The sequence below is a fragment of the Fukomys damarensis genome, unplaced genomic scaffold (genome assembly GCF_012274545.1).
Source record: "Fukomys damarensis isolate Sample0158 unplaced genomic scaffold, DMR_v1.0_HiC HiC_scaffold_39, whole genome shotgun sequence".
Lineage (NCBI taxonomy): Eukaryota > Metazoa > Chordata > Mammalia > Rodentia > Bathyergidae > Fukomys > Fukomys damarensis.
This window is the reverse complement of record NW_022900951.1, coordinates 97,007,938-97,030,442: the sequence shown is the minus strand read 5'-3', so window position 1 is coordinate 97,030,442 and position 22,505 is coordinate 97,007,938. Positions and strand designations below refer to the sequence as shown.

The 22,505-nt window shown below is 42.1% G+C and overlaps 1 protein-coding gene across 2 annotated transcripts; it reads right to left on the bottom strand.

Annotated features, from left to right (window-relative positions):
- Positions 1-1,611: 1,611 nt before the first annotated feature.
- Positions 1,612-18,458, bottom strand: Atp1b4 (ATPase Na+/K+ transporting family member beta 4). 2 transcript variants are annotated; one of them, XM_010629575.3, is made up of 8 exons: positions 18,312-18,458; positions 13,602-13,839; positions 9,741-9,869; positions 9,376-9,480; positions 6,087-6,283; positions 4,899-4,955; positions 2,558-2,653; positions 1,612-1,848 (listed from the first exon to the last, which is right to left on the bottom strand). In XM_010629575.3, the coding sequence occupies exons 1-8, from the start codon at positions 18,372-18,374 to the stop codon at positions 1,687-1,689; spliced, it is 1,047 nt and encodes a 348-aa protein (XP_010627877.1). In that variant the 5' UTR covers positions 18,375-18,458; the 3' UTR covers positions 1,612-1,686. The 2 variants fall into 2 exon arrangements, with proteins under 2 accessions (XP_010627877.1, XP_010627878.1); XM_010629576.3 differs by having other exon boundaries at positions 13,614-13,839.
- Between the last annotated feature and the right edge of the window lie 4,047 nt (positions 18,459-22,505).

Sequence of the window (22,505 nt, the reverse complement as noted above, 5' to 3'; positions counted from 1 at the left end):
GCCATTCCTCTGAACTCTTTACAGTCCAGTTACATGAACTGCTCGAAGTTACTAAAACCCATGCTGGCCTTTGCATGATTGTAGCTTTGCATGTGAAACTCTGAATCCAGGTATGGCGGTGCAGGCCTGTAAATACAGCACTCTGGAAGGCTGAGGCAGGAGGATTGCAAATTTGAGCCCAGCCCAGGCAATTTAGCAGTTAGTGAGACACTACCTCATAATAAAAAATAAAAAGGGGGCTGGAGATGTAGCTTAGTGTGAAGGCCCAGATTGAATCTCCAGTACCACAAAAAGAAATAAAACTCCTCTCTCACCTTCTCAGCTGAAGATAGCTATGTTTCCTTATGTTCCACATATCAGTTTTAAAACTCTTGCTACACCGTATTGTAGTTACTTCTCTACTCATTTGTCTTCACTACTAGACTGCCTGTTCCCTAGTTGGAAGTGAGAACTGTAGAGGAGGTTCAGATGCTGGGTGCTTCTAACTGTCATGAAAGCTTGCTTTGGACCCCGAGACACCAATTTATTCACCATGCTGGCTTTTTCTCTTTATCCCAGCCCTCCCCCTGATGGAGGTATTAAGTAGCAATGGAATGGTCACAAAGCCAAAGATAAGACAAAGGGACTTGGCTGATCCACAACCTGGACAAACATCTGCCTCGTGTCATTTTTAAATTAATGCAAAACTGGCTAATGAGCTTTGGCTTCAAGATGGCTTGGAAGGAGTGCTCTGTCTTGCCAAGTATTAATTGGAAGAACCTGATTTCAATTCTCAAGGCTGTAGCTGGGATTTCAACATATCTATTCCTGATGGTCTCAAGAAAATTACACCACTGCAAACAAACAAACAAACAAGCAAAAAACCCAAGAAGAATTAGCCAATGGAGGTCTTCCATGTTTTCTCCTCCACCTGAAGCTCAGACAAACATATCCGCAGGAATGTTTGGCTTTGGATGATTGTGCCATAGAGCAAGGAAGGGATCAACATTCCATATGTTGTGTTCTTCCCAATAGCAATGAGCCCCATCTTCCCAAAACAGCCACACAGAAGGTCTTCATCTCTATTCCAGAACAATATCCAGTTAACACTGCTTTCTATCCCAGCTGAAGATAACCTAATCTCTGAATCAGTATTAAGTTGCCTGCAAATGGCAGCCAGTTTTTCTAGCACTCTGGCATATACATTGCCATTGGTACGGTGGCCCAATGGTGTTATCTACGTTGGTCTGAGTGATGATTCCCAAGGAAAGATCTTGCCAAGCAGATGTAAAAAGGAAGCGGGGAGGGTTAGATTGTCAGGTTGGTTGGGAGGAATTTTATCTGTCAAACAAAACTTTAGAAAACATGATGAATTTACAAGCATGATCGACATTCTCCTGACCATGGCTATTGTGAATTTTATCAGTTTATATTACAGTGAGATTTTTAATAGCAAGAATGACTTTTAATTTTAAGTGACAGGAAAAGGAATTAATATTATCTGTCACCAGGAGAGGCTACCTTTAAAAAACTCAAATAGCTCTCACAATATCACTTCTTACACATGTCAAAGGTGAGGAAAGATGATCTGTTGTCTTAAGTGTCCATTTGACTGTGTCTTAAATGAAGAAAAAGAATTCAGGCGCTACCAGGGATAACATAAGATAAAACAGAAACAGAACTGGTAGGAGTGGTCTCTTGAAGTTCTTAGGTTTCTATATTCAAGGTGAAGATTACCCTACCCACAAAATGATCATTAATGACATCATTTATGATGCCTTTGCCTTTTAGTTGGCACTTTACAGGCACTGCTTGGTTCTTCACTACATCTGTAAAGTGCATTGCCACCAGAGGGGAAGTATAGTTAACCTGTAGATGAAAGAACAATAAATCTAAGTAGAGGGAGGTGGTAGGAGGGAAATTTATTCAGTGCAGGTGGGCTAACCTCCACAAAGGGAAGCAAGTACATCTCATGATGCCAAATCATAAATGGCCACAGCAACCTGACACGTTTTCCCTGCCTAGGGAAAGTATGAGGGAATTACATGTTTCTCTCATAAGTCACTGTCAGATGTCTGATTTTCCTCTGGGGGAAACCAATACTGCCTCAGAATGATTTGATTTTCTGGATATCAGACCATGAATCATATCAGAACTAGTTTCTATCAAGTTCATATGCTGGAGATGAGGCCTTCACCATCCCAAGGCTTCAAATGGGAGCAACACGGAAGTGTGATTATTTGAGCATGATTAAACATAAATGATAGTAATTTATCTGCTTCTGTCTCTGCCACTAATTAACTATGTGGCTTTGGTAAACTCGCTTTTCCTCTGTAAACCCCAATTTCTCATCTGTAAACTGAGGGGAAGTTAGACTCGACTATGGACAAGATTCTTTCAAATATGAAAAGCCATGTAGATATAATAGGAATTTGTAGAGGAAGCCCCAGGTTATGGCCATTATCTATTCATCCACCAGTTACTACCTGCTGCTTTCTTATTCTTAAAAATCCCAGGTAGTCTTTCCTTTGAGTCTGAGCCCTTTTGGACATCAAAGAAGGAAGAGGATATAGCTTACGTGAGTCAGTTTGCCATAGTAAGGGTAGTAGCGGAGGTCAAAAGAAGCCGACTCTGGGTAATAATTGATGGATCGGATGTCATTTTCATCACCTTTCTGTAAGTAAAAGCAGGTATATGTAGGATGATGGGTCATAAAGTGTGTTGGAGTCTGGACTAAAGGACTTGTGCCCCAGGTGAAGTCTTTGTGTGATTCTCAATCAACTGTCCCAGGAAGACCACAAAAAAGCAGAATGTGGCAGAGGTCAGCCCTGACTGATTATCCATAGAGGAGCATTTCCTTGGCTTTTCAGTTCACAGAATGCTGAAATAGAAGGCCTGGGCTGAGGAGGTGAATAGCACCCTATGGCTCTGTTCTGGCTCTTACAGGACCCAGACAGAAAGGTTCAAAGGGCTTGCAGTATCTGGGGCTGCTTTAGAAAGAAGGTCTACCCTTCTAGCTCTTCTCCAAAGAATTGTACTGGGCCTGATACCCAGTCTTAGACTCTGGAGCTGAGGAAGGTATAATTAAATCCCACTTCATAATTTGCACACTGCAAGCATGGTTCTGTTGGAAGGCAGATCATATACACAGGAACCTAATGTTTGGGCACACAACCTACAGTTGGGTCACCTCAACTTATGCCTCTGACTACTTTCTCAGTAATGTTTAATTATAGTAGTTGGAGTCAGGAGGACAAGCAAGAGGGACTTGGGTAATGGAAATGATTAAACAGGGCTACTCTTATCACCTCATGTCAGGTAGGGGACTGCCCATTTTGCTGATGCATTAGCCTTACCCTAAATAGCGCAAACCTAATGTGAACAAACAGTGCATCGCTCCTAGGGAATTATGCACTAGGGCCATGTGATCACTTCTGTCAATATACTGCACAGCATACAGTAGGTGTATATTGTACTGTACCATACATATGTACATATATAGACTATAATTGTTCTTGGTATAAACTGAGCTCTCCATAATTTATTCTAGTCATTACCTCATCCTGCTTGATTTTCATGAGTGGGTGTGGATTTTATGAGTATTATTCCTTATAGAATGTGTAAAGACTCAATATTTCCTTTTTTTTAAAAAGGATAGTTCTCACCAAGGTACAGCTTCCTTTTGAAAACTACAAGCGGAACTTTATCCATTAATAAACTAGTTTAAAACCTGGGGAGAGGGAAAACGGGAGAGGGGGGAGTTTAGCTCAGTGTACAGCATTCGCTCAGCATATGCAAGGCCCTTTGTTCAATCTCCAGCACAGGATTGGGGAGCTGGTCTAAGGCTGAGTTGGACTTTATGATTTATTTATATATTCTCCTAAAAACCAATGAGATTTATTTTTCATGAATGGCTTATGGAATCAGTCTCACTAGTTGGTAAGTCACATTTCAAGTGAGTAACTATTTACACACACAAACACTATATGCGAATAAATAGAATGAATGCCCTTCCACCTCATAAACCTGGCAAATATTGCCTGAGCTTTCTACGCTCAGCTTCAGAATCACCATCTCCTGCAAGGAACTGACCTTTCTGTAATGCTTCCACATTTCAGAGACAGTCATATTTCTTTCAGCACCCCAACACCTAGCAAAGGGTGCGATATTTATTTAATAAGTGATTAATAAGTCTTTGTTCAGTGGAAGACACTAGCTGAATAAATGCTACCTTTCGCTGTTTTCTGATCTGCCACCACAAAGCCTGGAGTTTTGAGCTTGCTTTCTAGTACTGTCCTGAGAATGGGATTGCCTGGCCTAGCCTATTTACAAGACAACAGTTCAGTTCTGGGGAGTGCAGTTGATGTTGGGGAACAGGGCTTTTTCCTACAAAGGAGCTAATGGTGCAGATGAGATAGGAGTTAATGATCCAGTTAATTAGCATATTAATGGAGTTCTGTTTATGCTTCCCTTGTAGTCATTTGTTATTGCAACACCCAGTGCTACTGGTCATTGCAGTAAAATGTGAAATTCGGTTTTAAAATCAGGGACTAATGATGCTAATGAAATCTTTTTGTTTAGTTCAAAGTAACGAGTAATTAGAGCTAAAACCAAAAGTGTAAACAGAATGTCTATTACTGACTTGGCACATCATTGTTCTCTCTTGTAGCCCCTGGCTGAGGTTCAGTCTTTGGCTTTCACAGGTATAAATCACCACACATGCGAGCGCGTGTGTGTGTGTGTGTGTGTGTGTGTATGTGTGTGTGTTCTGGAAATTGGAAATTCTGAAGGCACTAAGGGCAAGTATAGTTATGAAAAAAAGATTACCACTTCTCTAACCTACAGTCCTTGGAAGGAATGAACTACCTTTTTACAGGAAACAGAAGTAGTAACAATGCTTACTCAAAAGGACACTTTACCTGAACTTTGCAGGAAACCTTCACGGGATCTCCAAGCTCAGGACGAAAGCCTACAATCTGGCAAAAGAAAACCAGTATTTCTTTTTAAACAGATTTGACAGTCAGAGTAAGAATTTTTTTTACTTTCCCAACCCTGTGAATTATCTTTCTTCAGGCATAGATTTCATTTACTTTGCCCTCCCAGGAATGTTACAAACAAGCCAGGTCTGGTGACACACACCTGCCACCCCAACTACTCAGGACACTAAGGCAGGGGGATCACAACTTCAAGGAGAGCCTGAACAATTTAGTGAGACTCTGTCTTAGAGCAAAATTTAAAAGGACTAGGGCTGTAACTTAGTGTTAGAGTGCTTGCCTAGTGTTAGTCTAGCATGAGGAAGGCCCTAGGCCTTCTCCAGCACTCCTAAACAAATAAATAAAAAGAAAGAAAGAAATGTTACGAACAGCAAAAAATACAACTCCTGAGTTGTACAGCTGAACTTATTCCTTGTATTTATGCTTGACATTTATGCAAAGGGAAAACAGTAGCAAGATAACCATAAAGATATAAAGAACTTTTGGGTAAGGCTCTGTCACACCTAAACCATGAAAGGAGAGAAGGAAAATGCTCTCTTCCCTTCCCTTCCCTTCCCTTCCCTCGCTCCTCCTCCTCCTCCTCCTCCTTCTTCTTCTTCTTCTCTCTCTCTCTCTCTCTTTCTCTCTCTCACTGTTTCATACTAAGAGTTCAACCACTGAGCTACCCCCCAGTCCATTTTATTTTTTACTTTGAGACAGGCTGTCACTAAGTTGCCTAGGCTGGCTTCAAACTTATGATCCTCCTGCCTCAACCTCCTAAGTAGCTGGGATTATAGATGTGTGCCAGTACAACCAGCTGAAAACATATTTTTAATGATACAAGTACTGTCCCTCACCCAGCCTCACATGAATCCTCTGTTCCAAACATCTCAGGACCCCATTCTTGACAAAGTCCATCAAGAAGCAGGTTTGAGAGCAGGAAAGAAGAATGGTAATAGGAAATGTTCAGGGAGAAAAAGGAATCGATAGATTTGGCTGGTTGTCTGAGTTCTTGATGCTGTTGATAAAAATGGCCAAACCTTCAGTGTGTGAAGATCAGAGCCCAAAAGAAATGGAGTGTTTTCCTACCTAGCTCATCCACTTATCACCATCAGATATCAAGGGCTAATATACCCTGTTCATCTTTAGGAGGATGCAAGGCTGTCCGGTAGAGTATCCAAAAGTTGGGTCCTCCAGACCAGAGCAGTTCTTCAGGAAGGAGCGCTTAAATTGGCAGGCCTTCTTGTCCTCATCGTCACTGCCATCTTGGATGAAGTACTGCCCCGGGGGACAGTCTACATTCATTTCCTCTTGAAGACTGTCATTATAACCTGAAGCATGTGTGGGTGGCAAACGTCACGTTAGAAGGGGTGCTACAAAGGAAGGCCATGCTTCCAATAGCCCTCTTTCCCCGATTTCCCCCCTCCAGCTTGCTTGTATACATCTGAAAGCCCCAGTCTACCCAAAACTCCTGACCTGCCATTAGGTGCCAAGGATTTTCATCTGTCCAGGAGCCTTTCCTGGTCAGTCATTGTAACCCCACTTGGTTGCCTACCTCTTGCTTGTCCATCCCTCAGAACTTCTAGATAGCCATCTCTGGGCCATGAGCTGGCCACCTTATTTTTTTCTATTTTCCATTGTTCCTTCTCACATATGATAAACTGTAAATCTGGAATGCTGTCCCTTCTACTTTGGAACAAGAATAGGCATATAGTAGATTTTGGAAGTTGGACTGAATCACATGAAGGCATGGCATATATTAGGAAGCTAAATTTCTAGGTTAAATCTCCTTAAGTTCAATTCATCTTCTTCTGAGGTCAACAGAGGCACTAGGTGTAACAGAGTATGAAGTATGTGTTGTGGGATAGAAGGAAAGTGAAAGAATGGCAGAAGTAGGAAGTAGTGGAGGAGAAAGAAAACGAAATAAAACAGGTCCTTATCCTTTACAGAGGGAAGTTAGCACTCTGAAGTTAACATTCTGAAGTTAGCACGGGAAAGTAGGGAAGAAGATTGAAAGACAGAAACAGATGACAACTACAGGGTCTCCACTAAGAGGAATGAGATTCTCTCTACTGAGACCTGAGATTCCCTTTCCATTGGATGGAGTGTAAGGGGTATCCCAGGTACACACATTAGGGAGAGAGCTGCAAAGGGCACTCTGTGTTTTACTCTTGAGCTACTAGATGCTTTAAAAAATGGGCTCTGGGGCCGGGGATTTAGCTCAGTGGTGCTGCCACCTGCCTCACAAGTGCAAGGTCTCGAGTTTGAAACCCAGTACCAATAAATAAATAAATATGAAATAAATAAAATAGTGTTAGTCAAAAAGTGGGCTCTGTAAATTATTGCATTATTTCCAATTTGGTTCCAAACGATGGAGTGCAATTAATATCGTTAGATCCAGTCCCCATGCATTCATGTTTGAAGTAGCTCAGTTTTTCAGAGGAGACTGTACCAGAGGTAAAATTCAAAATGTACTGTTGGATGCATGTCTACACAGATTGTGACCTGGGTGTGATATTTTGAAGAGACAACTCGTAATTTTAAATCCTATTCCAACTGGCTGTGCCCTATCTTTCCTTTGACAAAACTACATTCAATTCAAGTCTTTGTTATAAACTTTTTTTTAAGAACAAGAGCTATGCTCACATAAGTTTCTAAATAGAAGCCGCAGTCATGTGCTTATTGTTTCTCTTGAGGTAGTCCCTTAAAAATAATGTGACATGGGTATGACGCTTATTGCAAAATCGCAGCCCTCGTGGGAGTGAAACTGATACTCTGGGATGTCTATTTGAGAGATGTGTTCCTTTTTAGCAGGACACATTGTCTACACTTAGGTATTTTTTAACCCAAGACTTTTGTAATATCCCCTGATTCTATCATTAGGTCAGAATTGGTATTTCTTTATCTACTTGCTTTTCAGGGGGATTTCCTCAGCAGAGATTTTGGCAATGTACATATTTGCAACAGTTTATAGGCATTTCAAAAGAAAATAAGAGATCGTATTGACTCTTATGCCTCCAAAATTTTTGTGGTCAAAAATGGAAATACACAGATTCAGAAAAAACCCAGCCCCTCTCATTCTACAGGTGAGGGATCTGGGACTCAGTTTTACCCAGAACAACACTGAGCATTACTGCTATAAAGCTGAGTTTCTAACTCCTGGTCAGATGGCAATAGCACAGAGTTATTAAAAACAGCACTTCTTAAACTTTAAAGTTCATACAGATCACCTGTAATTTTTGTCAAAATGCAGATTCTGATTCAATACCTCTGTAGTGGGGCCTGGGATTCTGTCTTTGCTGCAGGTTCCTGGATAACACTTTTGTATAACAAGGTCATCAAAACATCCAGTTCAAGTACTGCTTCTGCTGCTAGAGTTTTAATCAAGTTACTTTCCCCTTTTGAACTTGAATTCCCTCAGTTTGTAAAATGAGGACAATGGATTCTGTTATGAAGGGTTAAAGCTGAGTGACAAACTTTACACATTTAAATAACACTTCCTGGCACATGATAGGAAATAATTACTCCTCTAAATCAGTGTGCATTCCACTAGCTATCTCTATGCCCCTACTTCAGCCAGGGCTGGGCAGCAAATTAGTACGAACTGCATTTTCCCCAACAAAATAAAGTGCAGCAAATGCAAACCCCACTCAGGTTTCTATTTTTAGTTTTTTTGTGTGTGTGTGTGTGAGGGGGTATGGGTACCGGGGATCAAGCTCAGGTCCTTGTGTGTGTGAGGTAGGCAGTGGAATCACTGAGCTAAATCCCTGGCCCCAGGTTTATCTTTGATAGCTGGAAAATACAGAACCTGTATGTTCTGCGTTTAACCTTAACCAACCTGCTACTACCTCCCCTTTTACTGTGTGGAAGGGTCTCCCACAAATCCACTGTGTTCTTGAAAAGGTATCTTCAAAATATATGAGATCAAAATGTTGGAGTGATGCCATCCAGAGGTTATTCCTCTCACTCCTTTCTGGATTTCTGTTAAATAAAGATACTGTTTTCTTTCTTCACAATGTCCAATTTCCAAAAAATGAATTCTCTTCCTTTGAGACAGTATAGGAGATAGAAATCTTCCAGCTCTGGAGAACATTCTCACCACTATCACCCTCCAGAATATTCTTTTATTAGGGATCACCATTGAGCCACCTAAATGTGCTTAGGATTTATCTATGTGCTGCAGGGTGTTCATGAAGAGAAAATAAGTTGTCTGCTGCAAAGAAGTTGCTGTCTTGTTGCAGAGTTGGCTTGTGTACTTTCACAGTAACATGCAATCACACACTAGAGCATTTTGGATTGGATGAAAGGTGCTAAGGGGGATGCAAAATAAGGAAAGACCATGGTAGGTTGAGGTCACTAGGACTAGGACTTTTGGGCCAGGTGAAGTTTGAATTCCCACCCATTGCTCTTCAGAGGAACTTACCTTGGAGAAAGCCATTTAGGCTAATCACATAATGCTGCCAAGTGTCAGGTTCAGAAATGTTGAAGTTGAAGTTAAGGCTATGGGCGAAGGGTCTGATCATAACTCCTGGCAATGAAAACAGGATTTGGATATATTAACCCATTCTTGGATAATTTTTCCATTGATTCCCCTGAAACCATTTCCCCACAGATGATCAAAAATGAAAAGGACCATAATTTGCCAAGTACCATTTTACTTTTACCCTTAATAAATGAATCTCTATGTTATTACCGGAAAGAACCAAAGTTAATTGAGGCTGAACATGCTGTGCAAGTAGATTTCTGTCTAGCAAGTTCTGACAACATAGGCCATTTGGACACACTCACCAGGAGTCTTCACCCGCTCAGTGAAGGTGGGCATGTAAGGGCTGATGGTCAGAAATAGCATATACATGCAGAGAGTGATCACAGCAGCCAAAGAAGCATAGAAGAAGAAGTAAATGAATAAAATCAGGCCTGCAGAGCAATCAAAGATGATGGTGGTCAGTGCCTGCAAACAAGCCCTGCCTCCCCACTTGAATTCTTGAACCAGAACCAACTCAAACACAAGATAGATCTTTTTCATCCCCCAGATTCAGTATGTCCTTGCTGATTGAGATTTCACCAATCGGGAATTGGTGAAGATCGTGTCAGGGGTCTGATTGCAGTTTATCCTTATGGCATCTGCACTGGAATGGCTTGCTGAGCACATGATGATCATGAACGAGACTACAGGAGAGTGCAGTTTAAAGTACTGCAGAGGGCAAATTGCTTGAGAGTCCTCTGGGCAACAGCTGATGTCCTAAGTACAAATTATTCTTCACTATTCATTAAAGCAGGTGCCCTGAAGAGTCCTAGCAGCTTGGTTCCAGTGATTATATGTATTTGCAAGTAGTACAAACAGCATAGTCTATAATTCAAATTTTGATTAATTTCCACTGGACTTGCCTCTAATCAAGGCAAAGTAAGGTTTTTATCCTCCCTCTTTCAAATCATACTAATCTCCAGCAAAATGTAAGTGGTTCTGCTTTTTACAAAGAGCACTAACACAGGGTGGCGAGGGGAGGAGGAGAAAATGGTACTTAATCATGGACACTTGCTGTCCGTGAACTTGGGCAAGTTTACAGAACCTTTCTATGCCCCTGATTCAGCACAGGTAGGGGAATGATACTTTTAGTAACTACCTCATGGCTATATCCTTAATGATATCTGGAATTCAGACTTTTCTTACACCCTATTTTGAGTATACGACTTTATAGCGGTTTAATCCTCCACACACTGTTCACTTCACTGGGCCTCAATTTCCTTACAGGGAAAATCATAATAACAGTACTGTACTCCTTACCATTAAATAATGAATATAATCAACATTATATAGAGCCGGGAAGATATTTAGCATTGTATAAATAGCAGGCATCATCATCATTATTATTGCTACAGGACCAACTGAATAGTGAGCTAGGAACTAGACAAACTACATAACTTTGCTGTACTCAGAACTAAATTCAGTCATTAAGTTTTCAATTAAAATATGAACCAAATAAATACGATCAAAAAGGTGTGTGTTGGGGGGAACCTGCTGTAACCCAACTGGAAATGGAACTATGTTTTATGAGATGAACTAAAGCAGACCTGGAACATGAACATAATTCAGTCGGGGTTCCTGGAGAAGAAGCAACAGTGCCTGTGTGCCTGTGCTACTTGGCTATTGTGCCCTGGCTATCCTAATGAGATGCACCCCGTGCTTTGTCCTCCATGCATCCACCCTCAACTCCATCCTGGGAATAGGCCAACAGTTGAAGCCATCCCAGGGAACCAAAAAATTCAGTGTCATGCATGAATAGAAAGCAGTGGAACACAAGTATATTCCCTTGGCAATATCCCCCCCCACAAGATGGATGGCCAGGAAGTTATAGATAGAAGAATAGCACTACCAGTAAGTTCCTTGAGCCTCACTGAGGAGGGGTTCCGTGGAGTCCATGATAGTCTATCTACTCCCACCCCAGGGAAAAAGGTGTGGCCTCCATCTGAACCCATTGATCCCTCCAAACCCTTTCTGCTCCAGATGTTATTTTTCTTGGGCCCCTCCTATAGTGAAAGTAGGGTTCTCTCCTGAATGCCCCACCCAGCCTTGGAGAGAACACTAAGTACCCATGCTCCCAATGATTTGCTCCTCCCACCAAAACAGCCCATCTGGTCTTGAGGCTCAACCCATGAGGGCCATAATCATTGTTGGAATTCATGAAGATGACACACTGTCCCTGGCAAAAGAATGGACTTTGGTGTTTGAATTCCAGCACTGCCACTTAGTTACTGTGTGACTTTAGACAAGTTACTTACCCTCTCTAAGCCTCAGTTTCTGCATCTGTAAAATGGGGATAATAATATTACTACCTCATATGGTTCTTGTCAGCACCCAATAAAATAATATACAGTTCCTAAGAACGGGGGTTGCCCAGCTACAAAAGGTAAAGCCCAGAGTGTAGTAATAGGCTGGGTGAATATGTTGGACATGCTGATGTCTAGGTTGGGACAGAATTAGTAATGCTCAAGTAGGCTTCTAGCCATCAGGAAAGACGGCAGCCTGGGAATTAATATTACTGCTTGCCCTTTGGCAAGGGGTAGCTCAACAGAAGCCTAAATTGCTGGGCCTTCCACAGAATTGTTACCCAGTGATTGGACTATGACCTTTCATGCAACTGTCTCTGCTGCCATATCTTCCCCACCTACTTGAAACTTCCTTTCTCGCCTCCACTTGTTGGTCTATAGATTGTTCTCTACAGGAGCAACTTAGATCAGCTCAGCTGGTGAAGTTCCAATGGCTGGCCATTTAGGGGTTAATGCACGGTTCCTCACCCCAGAATCATGCTTTTATTTCACAAGGCCTGTTTTTGCAGTCTTCTTTAGGCAATGGAGAAACAGCTGTGTTCCTTTTGGAGCCCTAGCGAGTATCCAACATTTGTCTGCAGCTTCAAGAATGTCAGAATATCCTTTAAATGGTACATTCGTTCCAGTTGAGAGTTTAGGGGATGGGGAGGGGTGGGACTGGGAGCAGAGGAGGGGTGATAGGGGATGGAAGTAGTTCAGAGTCCTGCACCTGCTATTCCTGATTCCAGGAAGCAGGGCTAGATGCTTCACCCTCACTGAGCTGCCTTAGTAACATTAATTAGGAAGGAGAGAATTATCAGCTAAAAGGGCCTTTGGAAGGCATGGCCATCAACTTCAGCAACCTATATCCATGGCATCTTCTATTTTTCTCTCCTCTTATGGATGGAGTGCCAAACTAGGAGCTGTTCTTTGTTCTGGGCTGTGTAGAGTGTGGCGAGTGTAAACTCTGCTATGGATAAAACCTAAAAAGGCCCAGCAGTCATAGTTTAAGGAGTGGGCAGGATCCTAGGAAATGGGTGTTATGGAGGTTGTGAGTTAAAACACATGGAGGTGTCAGCAAATGGAATAAAAAGGAGAAGCTAAGGAATAAATTCTGCCACTGATCAAGCAACATAGAGGCCCAGTCTTAATCTCTGGTAATTATTCCCTTAAACCTAACTCCCCTGTGTCTACATGGGAGAATTAAAGCATTCATGAAGCTGAGGCCAGGGGCAGGCCTTTTGGTGCTCCTTCTCTGACATTACTATGTGAAGAGATTAGGCTTTATCAGGTTATCAGGAACTTGGATCTCATCCTAGACATAGTCTTCTGTGTAGTATTTTTTTTTCTAGGATTGAACCCAAGGCCTTCTCACTGAGCCACATTCCCAGTACTTTTTTTGCTAGGATTAGTGCCCTCAACTTTATAATTTTAATACTGGAGTGTGATACTGATCCTGTGAGACAGGCAAGGCCGGCACTGTTTCCCTCATTTGGCAGGTGGGCAGACTGAGACTAACAGAAGGTAAATGATAAGCCTGAAAGTCACATGGACAGAAGGTGACAAGGGCTGGGACTTTGAAAAAAAAAATCCTGTCTTTTGAATTCATTATCCCTGTCTCTTTGCATTGCATAATGAGCCCAGTGGCTTTCAAGTTTGTTCATCTGTTTATTGAGTTTGTTCTGAGAAATCTGTCCATAGGCCAGGCATTTCTCTAGGCATTGGCGCCTTTACATGAAATGTTAAGAGAAGTTTTCAACCAGTGTATGGTAAAGGATCCCTGGACACCATGCCAAAAAGTAAAGGACACCAGACTGAGGCATTGGGACGAATAGGACTTACTCCAACTCTGACCTGTTTGGGCCAGAGACATCCTTCTCTCCGGATCCCACAGGTATTCAATCATGATCTGTAATTTCTGCCACCAGGCATTGCCTGTCATCTTGCCCTGACTCCTTTCCTCCTCCTCTTTCTCTCCCTCTTCTTCCTCCAAATCAGGCACCACCATCACCCGAGCCTCTTCTTCTGCTTCTTCCTCTTCATCTGCTAAGTAGTTTTGATTCACTTCATCCTGATCATCCTGGAACAGTGACAGAACACAATCCTCTTTTTGAAAAAAATTCCCAATGGCACACTCCACCAACCAAAAATAAATGGAAACAACTCAATATTTCAATATTTGGAGATGCTTCAAATTTCCACCTCTTCATACACATACTCATTGTTAGGAGAGGTGGATTTTCTTTCTTTTTTTGAGGAAATATCCTTTCTATGAGACCAATACTGTATCAGTATTCTTTTCATAGAGACACAAATTTTATTCTCAGCTTCTGGTATTTGGGCTCTTCTGCTAGGACCTCTCTTGTCACTACTCTGTGCTGAGACTTTAGCCTTCCACTTAACTTGACCTGTCAATGCAGAGTTGAGAAGTTGGGGTAGTCTTGGACATTTATATGTATGATTGCAAATTCTCAGTCCAAGCCTGCTTTCTTCTAACTCATTGTACACATTCAGTTGCTCGACCTCACCATCCAAAATTGTGCCTAAAAAGAGTCTAGGATGAGTACTGGAGAGAAAGGCCAACTATTGTACTCCTTCTCAATACATAGACTACTTTCCTGGCAGAAGCAAGAGATGGGGGTTTATTTTCTGCTTCTTTACTACTTCCATAGCTGGAACCCCTTCTTGCCTTAAGCTGGATGGACAGAGGACTCCAACTAGTCCTTCCTTAATTTCCCCTGTGCCCTAGGCAAAAAGCTGGGCATATAGTAAGTGCTCAGCATGCATTTGTTGATTGACTGATATCAGCTATTACTTGAGATTTAAAACTGTAATCTTCTCTGAGTGGTTCTAAGAAAATTAAAGAAAAAAGAAAGGAAAAAGAAAAATTCAGACTTCAAGTGGTATTTTAAAAGCCCCCCAAACACAGGCTGGAGGTCTGTTGTATCTTTGCTCTTTAGGGGTTTGCCAAGGTTCACAGCCCCAGCAGGAAAAAAAAAAAAGGCCACGCTCTGTTCTCTCTGCTGTCCAAGTCTGAAGAGTGGTGGGGCTTGTGCACCTGTTAGGGTTAGATATGGCAAATGTTCAATGCCAAAGGCTCCTTGTTGTCCCCTTCCTGCCTGGTTACTCAAAGGCCACTTAGAGGGCACACTGATAAAAAAAATGCTGCCATTGGTAGGGCATGCATGAAATTGGAATGTTCAGATACAGAATAACAAAGCTCTACTCTCACCATTCAGTCTGCTTAGCACTATGTAGCTCTTGATTATAGGCACACTTGGATTGCTCTCTAATTTGTTTAAATGAACAGCTGTACATCACACACACTGTAGTAGTAGAACTGACAGGAACATCCGAGATTTGTTTTTCCATATGAGGCTCAGAGAGGGGAAAGGATCTAGCCAAAGCCATGCAGCAAATTCATGACATAACTGACAGCCTCAGAACATGTCTTTTGGTACTCTGGACAATGAAGTTTGTCCTTCATTACATTGAGCCCAAGTGCCTAGAGGTGTCTTAGGAAATTTATGAAGTACAATAACATCTTTTTTTTTCTTTTTGGTTTTTTGAGACAGGGTCTTACTATGTAGTTGGAACTCATAGTTCCATAGTGTAGTTGGAACTCACTGTGTAGCCCAGGCTGGTCTCAAACTCACAGCGATCCTCCTGCCTCAGCCTCGCGAGTGCTGGGATTATAGGTGTGCACCACCATGCCTGGCCATAACACAATAACATCTTAACTTCTGTGTTCCCAAGAGATTGTAGGTATTTATAATCTAAGATTTCTTTTTACTCTGATATGGACCTGCAGTGTAAGGCTTAGAAAAATAAACCTCATCTCTCATTCAATGTTAAATGGATGAATACATATTCTTAAATCTCTTTAACATTTTTGTGAGCCTATGTACATATTTGACCTCCCAAACTATGCTTTGAGCACCCAGTGGAAGAGTCTATCTTGTTTAGCCTCTTGTTGATCATTAGTGTGAAGCCCATAGCTAAGTATCCAGTGGCTACTAACCAAATATCAATGATATCTTCCTGAGTTAAAAAAACCTTATGTAGGACTCTGAGGAAATGTGTCATAGAGCTTGTCACTTTAGCCTTAGCAGTCACGTGCACTAGAGTGGGCAGTCTTCATGGCCCATAAAGAATCTATTGCATTTGAGAATCTCAGATAATTTGAAATGTATCTATTCATCATGGAGGAATTTATATTTCCTCTGTATTTTCTGAACAGCTTCCTTTTCTCTCTTGTTGCTTTGGCCTGCTTTCCACCTCTGCTCTGCAGGTTGGCCATGGCCTTAGCCTGATCTTATTTGTAGATATGTGCTCTCATGATAATCCAATTAAAAATGGCATGTCATTAAAGTCTTAATCTCCTGGGAAGAATTAATCTTCCCAGAGCTAATTTCTTCTCACAGATCTTATACCACCGGAGCCTTACTTCAGGAACCTCAAATAGCCTTTTTCTTCTTCCTTGATTCCAGGGATAGGGGAATAACACATTGTGCAAGAGAGGCCTTCCCTGAAAGTTTCTTACCAACTAAATCCATGTAAAATGCACTTTCACACAACTACTTAACAAAATCTACTAGGAATCCTTTGGTGATGAGAATGCATATCCCCAAGGCTCTGTTTTTGTCAGTTTCCTCATGTGACAGTGTGTGTGACTGTGCTGGAATATGGCAGTGGGTGTGAGTTGGGGCCATAATGTTTCCCTAAAAGGGGAGTCTGAAGGACAGGGGGTGGCTCCATTTGGAGTAATCTAAATATATAAACATTTAAACAAACACTGTGACCCAAAGGATAAGTCGTGCCCTACATAAAACAATATCTTGTAAACATTCGAGTGGTTGGTTAATTTTAAAAAGAGAAATTAAGTATATAATTATATCAAATAAATTTTAAAATTTGATCAAGTTTTATAAAGAGCAAGATCCTCTGATGCATTTAAGATCAAACTACTTGACAAATAACTGAAATTGTGCACAACACTTTATCAACAGTCCATAAAAAAGAAGCTAAGTGAGGAATAGTTATATTTGTCCTACCAACCGTGACTGCTCTGAGTGCTGGAAAGGACTTTGGGAATGTCAAAAGAAAGACTCTACAAATTGTGTCTAGAAATCTAAAAGAAGCCTTCAGTAGTTGACATGGGGTTAGGAAAATTCGTATTTTCTTTTTGTGTTTGACAGTCTTCACTTAATTCCCTGGTTATATAAGTGGCCATATCCAAAGAAAAATAGATTATTCTGTTTTCCCTTAGATTGCAGCCCTCTCTGTGAATACCTCCCAATACTACTGTGTATGACATATACTAATGATTTATAGCAAAGAAAATGTAATGAAATTTTTGGATCCAATAACACACCCAGGGGATGAATAGTGACACCAAAGGTGTGTGTATGTGGGGTCCATGTTGTGTTAGGCTGTGTGAGGTGGTGGACAAGGTGGTAAAGTGGGTGGTGGTTTACCAGGGGATGAGGGAGTTCATACTGCGAATATGATGGAAAAAACACAAGGTTAGAAATGAGGGGACTTGCCTAAGTGAAATAAATAAGTCCCACATGTGTAAATACCGAATAGTTTCCCTGGTGTGAATATTCTGCAACAATGCATAAGATTCTAATAAGATTACTGACATCTAGAAATGGGAGGAAAGGAGCTAAAGATGTAGGGAAGGTGTGATACGTAGGGGAAGAACAAAAAGGGAAAAGAAAAAAATGTGAGAGAATGAGAAGATGAAAATAAAGTGTTTGTAGATGGGGAGGGGAGGAGGGGGTGAAGGGAGGGCAGAGGTAAGGGGAAAAAAATGAGAATCAAGACTTGCCATGTAAAGGTACATGATCCCAACAATAAATGTAACTGTACTGTATCCCTAAATGTACCAATAAACTCAATAAAAAAAAAAAAAAAAAAAAAAAAAAAGAAATGAGGGGACTTGCATTCTCACTTTTGCTCCTACCCTAACTGGCAAGGCACTTCAGTGACTGAGCCCAAGCAGCCTTCTTTGCATAATGAGGGGTTCTGGAGTGATGATGCCTAGGAGTCCTCCCAGCTCCTACCAAGGAGACTGTGATTTTAGCTACAGCTTTAGATTTCTGCTTTAGAAAAAGAGCAGCTGGGTTCCAAGAAGCTACCATCCAAAGAGACTGAAACAACTGGCTAGGCAGTCCCTTTCATTTCCTTTTCCTCTTCACTTCTCTCTTGGCTAAAGTTCTGGCTAGTAGAATGAAACCTCTACCCCCAGCTTCTAAAAGATCTGTGCAATTTCTAGGCCCCAAAGAAAGAAAAATATTCTCTGATATCTTCCCCTTCCCTTCTCTTTGTTCCAAAGGAAAGAGAACCTCCTCCCTCCATTCAGCAATTTAAAGTGCTAAGGATGTAGGAGGACTGGGAGTCAGGGTTCCTTCTTGAAATCCTGGGTTTCCCTAAGCTTCACTGTTTCTGCTCATCCCAAGGAGAGACAGCCATATGCCACTGTCTACACAGCCCCCAACCCACCCCATTAAAAAGGGGAAGCAAAATATTCTGCTCCCTGGGACTCACAAGTCTGTGGCGATAACCGTAAGGAAAGGCTGGAGCCCTCCTGGACCGGAGTTGCCTTCTCATGGCTGTTCAGTGGGCAAAGACGCTGCTGAGGCAGCAAGTAGGTGACTTCTGGAGCTTCTGATGGTACAGGAGACACTGGTTACTGGGAATGCTTGGCGCCTGGTAAAAGTGAACTCTCCTGGCATGAGCCCTTCCTCAAAATAATTTAACATGCCCCTTTCTCATTGGTTGGCCCCTTCCCTGAATCAAAGGAAAGCCCTTATGGAAAAGCAAGCTCATCATTACAGGGAGGGGGAAATATTCTGGGTCACGAGGATGAGCGACTCACCCCACCCTTCTTCGTGTGTCTTTCCACCCCTTGCCCTTCTCCAGAGCCTGAGATACAATGGGCCCAATGGAAATCTTAAGTCATATTCTTCTCTACTGAGAGTTGGATATCAGTATATGCAAGGGGCGGGACGTGGGTGGGAGTTGGGGGGTGAGGGGAGATGGCCAAGAATAACTTGCTTTTTTCATAAGGCTGATCTCATGCAAAAGGATCTAGGGTGTCAGGAAAAGCTCCCTTTGCTTTCCCCATCCCCCCCCCACTAAGCCACCTACAATATTCCTTATCTGTGTCAACTCCTGAGCACCTTAGAATATTGAATGTGCCTTCTAATTTTAAAGGCAAGGTTCTTGTCTTACACTTCCCTGCTCCAAAGAGAGTTGTGGCCATAAAGAAACCTTTTCCTAGCCCACATGTCAGAGTGGCCCCATAACTCACACTGCCCCTCATACACACACCCCTTGGAAACCCGGCCAAATTTCTGCAGTGGTTGAGATCTATATTTATCCCTTAGTGTCAGAGCAGAGAACAGGCCAGAACTTTGCAGTGTCAGTTTCCCAGACATATATAACTCCCGAGGCCAATAAAAGGATTCAACAGAAGAAAAATTAGTAGAAATAGTTTAAAACATCATATTGCAGTTTGGTTCTGTTTGGTCCACTCCACTGGGGCCTGGATAACTAAAAGGCCTGGATATAGTTTGTGATCCTTTTTTTCCAAATCACTTCCCCCTCCATTACACCCAGGTAGCTGAGCATATTGCAGAAACTGAGGTTCTGGACAATACACATAACTAAGAAAAGCAACATAATTACTCAGATTTAATCATAACGACAACTCTAGGATATTCTTATCACAATGGCTTCAATTATGGTTACTTTAAAATAAGGACTTCAGTTCCTATAATGTCACTAATCTGGACTCCTCCTTAACAGAATCTCTCCCCAAACTCTTCTTTGAAGAGAAAGAAGTCACTTATAAAAAAGTGAAGCTCACTCATCCTCTTCTTTGGATTTTAAAGAAAGGAAAATATATCCCAGGGCGTACTTGGTCTAGGTAGATGTTGAGGTCCGTGTCTACACCATCTCTGCTCCAGTGTTTTATATGATTCCGGATGTTAAATATAAGAATTGTGAGGCCCGCGGAAGACTCAAAACCAACCAAAGGATACACTAACTGGTCTTGTCTTACTAAGGCAGAAAAGACAGCATGGTCATTTTAGCAACATTTCAAGTACCAAGAGTAGGGGAACTAAAGACACCCTGGAGTGACATGACTTTTGGTAACACAATATCCACTCTCTGGAATGTCTCTTTCCCTTACATTTTGGGAATGGATGGCTTGACATGTATTTAGCATATTTGCAGTGTGTTTTGACTATAGTCTAGGCTGTCTTCTGGAATGTCAGTTGTTGGGTTGGATAAAAGAACCAAATCTCACAGAATGCAAAGACAAAAATCTGTATAAGTTCATGCTAAAAAAAAAACCTTAGTTAAAGGAGAAACCATTCCTGTTAATTTTGAAAAACAAAAAAGCAAGGGCCAGGGATGGCCCCAAGCATACCTGGCAAGCACAAGGTCCTGAGTTCGATTCCCAGTACCAGAAAAAAGAAAGAAAGAAAGAAAGAAAGAAAGAAAGAAAGAAAGAAAGAAAGAAAGAAAGAGAAAGAAAGAAAGAAAGATCAAGCAAGCAATATGTTTAGCAGTGCAGTAGAATGGAGCCAGAAGAGGCCAATGAGGCTGAAAATGGAGCAGTGGCTATGAAGGCAAGAGGGGAGGGAGAAAAAAGAGGCTTTGAATATGTCAGTAGATTCAAATGCAAATTATCCAAGCGTAAAACTACATGTCCATGCAAGTGTTAGCAGCTGCTTTTATAAGTCCTTTGTCTGTCTTGGTTGCCTGCTGTGGTAAAATCATGCAGTTGCTAGAAAAATGGCAGCCAGAAACAGGAACAATCTTATGGACTGTTTGTGTCCTTCTGTTCCCAATGGAAGAAGAGATGGTAGAACCCTTCAGAGAATCTTTGACTTTAACATCAGATGGGCTAGTTCATGGCATCTCTTCTTGTTGGCTATTTCTAAAAATGTGTGTGTGTACAGAGGTAGTGTGATCTAGAGCCGTCAAAGAGTAGTTGTGAACTTTCCCTGCTCAGAGATTGGCTGGATTCTCAGGGAGATTTTGAAAAGTCACATGCAGTAAGGCTTAAGAGTTGTTTACTTTTGAAATCTATAAGCTCTGTTGAGCACTCTCTAGAACCACAGTGACTTCCAGCAATAGTGACCTATAGATTCTGAAGTCACTGGGCCTAAGGCTGCCCGTAAATGTTGCCCAGCAAAGGGTGTCCTTTTCACAGTGCATGGAGGAGGGAGAACTCACGTGGGGCTACAGTGATCAGGGAAAGCTTCCCAGAATAGGCAGGGTTTTGGCTGGACCTTGAAGGGCAATCCTTCAGGCTGGAACAGCCACTGCTGGACTTTATGATGCCAGTCTGGTCCCTAGTGTTCCAAATTCCCCCTCCAGAACAGCTACCCTATGAGTAGTGTCCAGCAGGTGTAGTCAGCAGGCTTACTGGCCAAAGCCAGAAAGTTTCCTCGACCTGACCAGTCCTAGATAATGGCCTCAGATCTCTGTCTCACTGGGTTTCAGGAAGAACCCTTAGCACATCACATTCCTGACCAGTTTCCATCTGTCAAGTATAGCTGTGCAGTGAGAGATACTTTCATTTCGAGGGACTGAAGGCCATGGGTTTGTGACTGTATAAGACTAGAACCCTTGGGGGAAAAAAATGAAGGCTTGGGAAATTGTGAGGTCCTTGTGGAAATTCAAGCCTATTTCCAGGGGCTAAAAGACACTAATGAGTATAATGCAGGCAAGAGACCTTGGTTCAAACAAACAACTAGTTGGAATTAAGAGAAGATGTGTGCAGAGGCCTGTAATAAATGAATATGCTAATTGGTCTTTTTTGCTAACCTCTTGGGCTTTGGCTGTGACATAGAGTAGCCTATTAGATGCCTGCTCTGTAATAGCTGCTGAAGCTGGAGCCCTTTATTGCCATGGTAACATTGATGTCTAGAGTCTAGCTGAGCCCTGGATCTCTTAATTTACTAGTCAGGCGGCTACAATTCTTTGGGTTTTATTATTCTTTGTGCCCCGGGTGCCAGAGTGGCCATGAATCATGCTTATTCATCCTCTGCACCACCCACAGCGTCTTTGAATAAGTCAGCGTGTCTCTTACTGTGCGTGATGAGCAGATTATTAAGTTAGAGCCTATTTCTGCCTTAGCTAGACTGGTGCCTCTCAGAAACCCAGTGCACCTCTCTCACTGCTTACCTGCTGTCTCAAATGGCTTTTGGCAGGCAGAGTGATGGTACTGCAGAGGACCCAAGGGGTCCAGCCTCCTAGAAGCCTTTGCTTGTTTGGTGGGCAGGGAGGAGCAGCACAGTACAGGAGGGGCAGCATCGACTGGGGGGATGCAAGTTGGAAACACATACCATCAAAATGGAGCAGTCAGAGGGCGAGAAGAGTCTTTGCAAGTCCTGGCTGGGAATCACATGCTAGGAATTTTATTCCTCTAGAATATAGGCTTGGGCTTGTGTGGAAAAAGACATCCTTGTTTTGAGTGATCCCAAAGGAAGGAAGTAACTCCTAAAGGCTGGAAGGTACAGGGGAGATAGATTTTACGTCATTTTATAAGACCTTTGTTTTAAAAAGCTGGTGAGAAAGATCGGCTACCTTGGAAAGTCAGGAAGCAACTGGAGCTGTTCAAACTTTGATATTGCAGGACAGAGATGGTCTAAGCATCCACAGCCAGGGGGTGAGCTATAGGACAGAAGGCTTTCCTAGATGACCTCCTAGTACTCTTCCAAC

What these genes read in the sequence shown, in the direction of transcription:
- Atp1b4 (XM_010629575.3), bottom strand. Translation starts at nt 18,374, where the DNA reads ATGAGAAGGCAACTCCGGTCCAGGAGGGCTCCAGCCTTTCCTTACGGT. An exon ending in TGAGCGGGTGAAGACTCCTG is followed by an intron (nt 9,481 to 9,740) that starts GTGAGTGTGTCC and finishes TTTCATTGCCAG; the next exon opens with GAGTTATGATCAGACCCTTC. An exon ending in CCTAAATGGCTTTCTCCAAG is followed by an intron (nt 6,284 to 9,375) that starts GTAAGTTCCTCT and finishes CACATGCTTCAG; the next exon opens with GTTATAATGACAGTCTTCAA.